The following is a 3,896-nucleotide window of genomic DNA, read 5'->3' as shown; positions in this document are numbered from 1 at the left end:
CCCCCAGCGGCGCCGCTTCCCGCCCCGCGCCACCGTCCGCGGCAGCGTCGGCCCCGCACTTCGCCTGGGGCTTCAACTTATCGTTTCGCCGCGCCGGCTCCGCTTCAACTTTCTCCGCCGCTTTCTTGGCGGCGGCGCCACTCTTCACGCCGGCTGACGTGTCCCCGACGGCTGCCTCCAGTGCATCGATCTCTTCCTTGAGCGCCCGACACTCCGCCGCCGCCTCCGCATAGCTGGCGTCATCTGCCTTCATGGACTTCATCTTCTTTTCCAACTTGCGTAGGCTGTCCTTCTTTCGCTTAAGGTCACGCTGTGCTCGGACAGCCGCCTTGGCGCCGTCGCTCTCTTGCCCCATGAGATGGGCATCGGTCGGAGCCTGCGCAGACATTAGTTCCAGCCGTAATAAAAACACCCACTTGCTTCACTAGCGAAACAACAGAAGCAGGGGAAGTTTTTTTTTTAAAGCGAAGGCAACACCGCCACCACAATTATTAGTATCATAAAATGCGCCCCACCACCACAACGAATTCCCCAGGGGTATACTTCGTCATTAAAAACATGTATATTAGTGACAGCCACGCAGAAGCACCCCAGTGAGCTGATCAGTGACGAGGGATTATTTATCTTCACCTGATGACTCCACTCTGTCCACCACAACGCACGAGAACACAACACAGGTTGAATCAAAGGAGATTACAAAGCACAGGATCAAAAAGAATTACAGGGAAAATGAAGAGGGAGAGGGCTTCAGATATTCGTCCAAAGCGAGCCCCAACAGAAATGGGTTGCTATCGCGAGGCACAAAACATCCAAAAACACCACTCTGGCCTCACCAAATCGTTGACCATAAAACAAAACGAATGCCATAGTGTCAGTGTATAGACTACTGTGCACCTACACGCATCCTGGATTCAATTCAACGTGAAGCACACAGAAAGAGACACAAGAAGAAACAATAAACGTATAGACATTTTCTTGAAGATCGTAGAAAACCGTATATTGACAAAGTTCAACAAGCAGTCCCATCCCATCTCAGCAGAAATGAGTATGAGCATATAATATCAGCTTAACAGAGCAAGCAACGCCACCTATCTAGACAATGGCCGGACACAATCCAATCTCATCATTTCAAGGCGAACCGAAACTCAGAAGAGCTTCCAGTATATTTGAAAACATATACAGTTATTAACTTATAGTCATGTATATCCATGTGCGTATGTAGTTGTATATTCCGCTTCTCAGAATTTAGTATATGTATTGAGAGGTGCACAAAACAGGAAGAAAATGTGCTTTAATGGGCAGGGCATGATGGGTGGGGAAGGAAAGAAAAACAGAGCACTTAGTTTTCCTTGCTTGTTAGGCTTCGCTGCCGCTTCAACGGGGGACGGCTCCATATGCACGCGCCGCGGAAGGCTATGTATATAGCCAGGGCGCACGTCAGCCCGCCAACGAAGAACCCCACACCGAGCATGAGCGAACCATCCCGCAAGTCGGGGCACCTCGCCAGGGCGCTGGCCGCCGTATCCAACACGAAGTTGCAGTCAAGCAGAGGTCTTGCGTACGACAATGCAATGCTGATATTCTGGGCAACATGGGCTTTGTGCACGATTTCAGCTGCTTTTGATTTCACAAAATTGTTTGTACAGTTCACAGCACACTCTGGAAGGCTGCATGTGGATGCTGGATTCGGACACGCCTTCGCAAATGATTTAACCTTCGTTGTCAACAGCACGGCTGCCACGGTGCCAAAGTTAGTGCACTGATCGGCGCTCACGATATCCATGCCACAGATCAGAGGGCGAATAATCTTCTGTAATTCTTTTGACAAATCGCCACGAAATTTCGGAACGCCACCAGAGAGGTCAACCTTATCAAGGAGGTTCAGCTCTTTCAGAATTTCCATTCCCTCCGGGATTTTAGACAGCTGATCGTGAAGATCGCTCAGGTTCTTTTCAGAGAAGTCAGTAATGTTTGTTGTGTTCAGAGGAAGTTTTGATACCTTATCCAACACCTTCGAACCAATGACTTCTGTCACGTTGACGGGAAGATCGGATAACTCCTTTATAGCATACACATTCAAAGGAGCCTGTGAGATTTCTGCGCCGTTGTCACAGACATCCAGCAGTTGTGAACAGGCTTGTTGAGAATACTGCAGCTCCGTGGCATGAATCTCCGCATTGATCTTGTTGAAATTGAACTCCCTCTGGCAGTATGGCACTGCATACCACTGAGATAACCCTGGCTGCCGTTGGTAATGCAGATCCACCTCACCACAACCGATGAAAAAAGCGTACGCCAGCAGAGTGAAAATGACACCAAGGAGCGAAAACACAAGCCCGCTAACCCAGTATAGGCATGAGAGGATTAAAGGGAACCACGGAATACAGCAGTGAAAGATTGCGAAGGGTAGAATAAGGGCAACCAAGACGAAGCCTAGACCTCCAATGCAGTAAGTTGAAATGGACACCCATTTAAAGTACTTGAATTGGTACTCCCGCGCCAGTTCAACACTGTCCATGGCTGTTCTGTGCACCGTTTTTAAAGCCGTCAGGTCCAGCGGAATGGAATCGAGTGGCTGACGCTTCCCTGTCGACCAGTCGGACGCGAAGTCAATAATCCTTTCACCTGTGCGGTTGAGGTAGTCCAGAGGGCCGGAGACTGTGTCGTCCAAAAGGTCGAAGGCAGATCGAAAGAACGTTCGAGAACCATAAACCACGAAAAAGAGCATGGCACAGCTCCACAGAAACGCATAGATTATCCACAACCACAGGAAACACCGCGCGCGTCGTGTGGGGCCTTCCTCATTGGGCGTGCAGCAACAGCGGCGGCATATAAGAAAAGACAGCAACAGAATTGGGAAACTCAACAGAGTCACCAGCAAGAGCAATGCGTTCAAGCCAGGCAGAACGAGGAGTCTCCAATGTCCCTTCAAACGGTCGGTGTTCCGGAGGCACTCGACCACATCATTGCCAGCACTGGGGTCTTTCCATACTCTCTCGCACTCAAGTGACGTTGTCGCAGAGACAGGGACTGCAATTGCGGCGAGAAGAACAAGCAACCCAATGGATACATGCACGACCCTCGGGCAACCAGAGACCATCTTTGTTCTTGTCGTTCGCTCCTTTCTGCAAACGGTCTCCCTAGCCGTGATTCTGAGAGTCGACTAAATGAAAAAGATAGAAAACGTACAAATAACAACCAAACACTCCGGATCAAAATTACCAAAGGATAATCACGAACGCAGATTACAGCGTGCAAAACGAGCAGAAAGCAAAAAAAAAAAACAAGGCGACACAACAATAGAGACCTAGCAGCCTGCATTGCTTGAGTAACTGACAAGGCAAAAACTCGTCGCACTCTATCAAAATCAAAGCCCAGAACCGTTAGCAAGCACACAAGGGTAGTGGAAATCCACTCCGTTGTCAGTGATACTCGCACCGGAAGCGCCCGAGGCTGAGATCAAAATACGAAAACAACTCTAGTTGGAGGACACGAACAATGACACTGCCGCTGCTGTGAATGGGACGAGAGGCGCCACCTGTCAGGTGTGCCGGCGCACGTGACAGCAGAAGCAGCGGCAAGGCACATAAATTGGAGAAGGACCCTACTTCTTCTTGGGTGCCGTCTTCTTTGCTGCCGGCTTCCTGGCAACAGCCTTCTTTGCCGCCTTCTTGGGGGACGCCTTCTTGGGAGCTGCCTTCTTCGCCGCCGGCTTCTTGGCTGCCTTCTTTGCCGCCTTCTTGGGAACAGCCTTCTTCGCCGCCGGCTTCTTGGCAACGGCCTTCTTGGCTGCCTTCTTCGCCACAGGCTTCTTGGCGGCCGGCTTCCTCACACTCTTCTTGGCGGTCTTCTTTGGGGATGCCTTCTTGGGCGACACCTTTGCGGGGGCAGCAACG

The 3,896-nt window shown here is 50.6% G+C and overlaps 3 protein-coding genes across 3 annotated transcripts; all 3 read right to left on the bottom strand.

The window, feature by feature from the left end:
- On the bottom strand, positions 1–388 carry DQ04_06981050 (translation initiation factor eIF2B delta subunit; the record flags this gene model as incomplete). Its single annotated transcript, XM_009314968.1, has 1 exon — positions 1–388. A coding segment is annotated over one exon (388 nt), but the record flags the coding sequence as incomplete, so codon positions are not given.
- Positions 389–1,339: 951 nt separating this feature from the next.
- On the bottom strand, positions 1,340–2,728 carry DQ04_06981040 (hypothetical protein; the record flags this gene model as incomplete). Its single annotated transcript, XM_009314967.1, has 1 exon — positions 1,340–2,728. One exon carries the CDS (start codon positions 2,726–2,728, stop codon positions 1,340–1,342), a length of 1,389 nt encoding a protein of 462 aa, XP_009313242.1.
- An 876-nt stretch (positions 2,729–3,604) lies between these two features.
- Positions 3,605–3,895, bottom strand: DQ04_06981030 (hypothetical protein; the record flags this gene model as incomplete). Its single annotated transcript, XM_009314966.1, has 1 exon — positions 3,605–3,895. A coding segment is annotated over one exon (291 nt), but the record flags the coding sequence as incomplete, so codon positions are not given.
- Position 3,896: the final 1 nt, after the last annotated feature.

This window comes from Trypanosoma grayi (assembly GCF_000691245.1).
Source record: "Trypanosoma grayi strain ANR4 Tgr_698_V1, whole genome shotgun sequence".
Lineage (NCBI taxonomy): Eukaryota > Euglenozoa > Kinetoplastea > Trypanosomatida > Trypanosomatidae > Trypanosoma > Trypanosoma grayi.
Note: the sequence above shows the minus strand (reverse complement) of the source record. Positions and strands in the feature narration are given on the sequence as shown.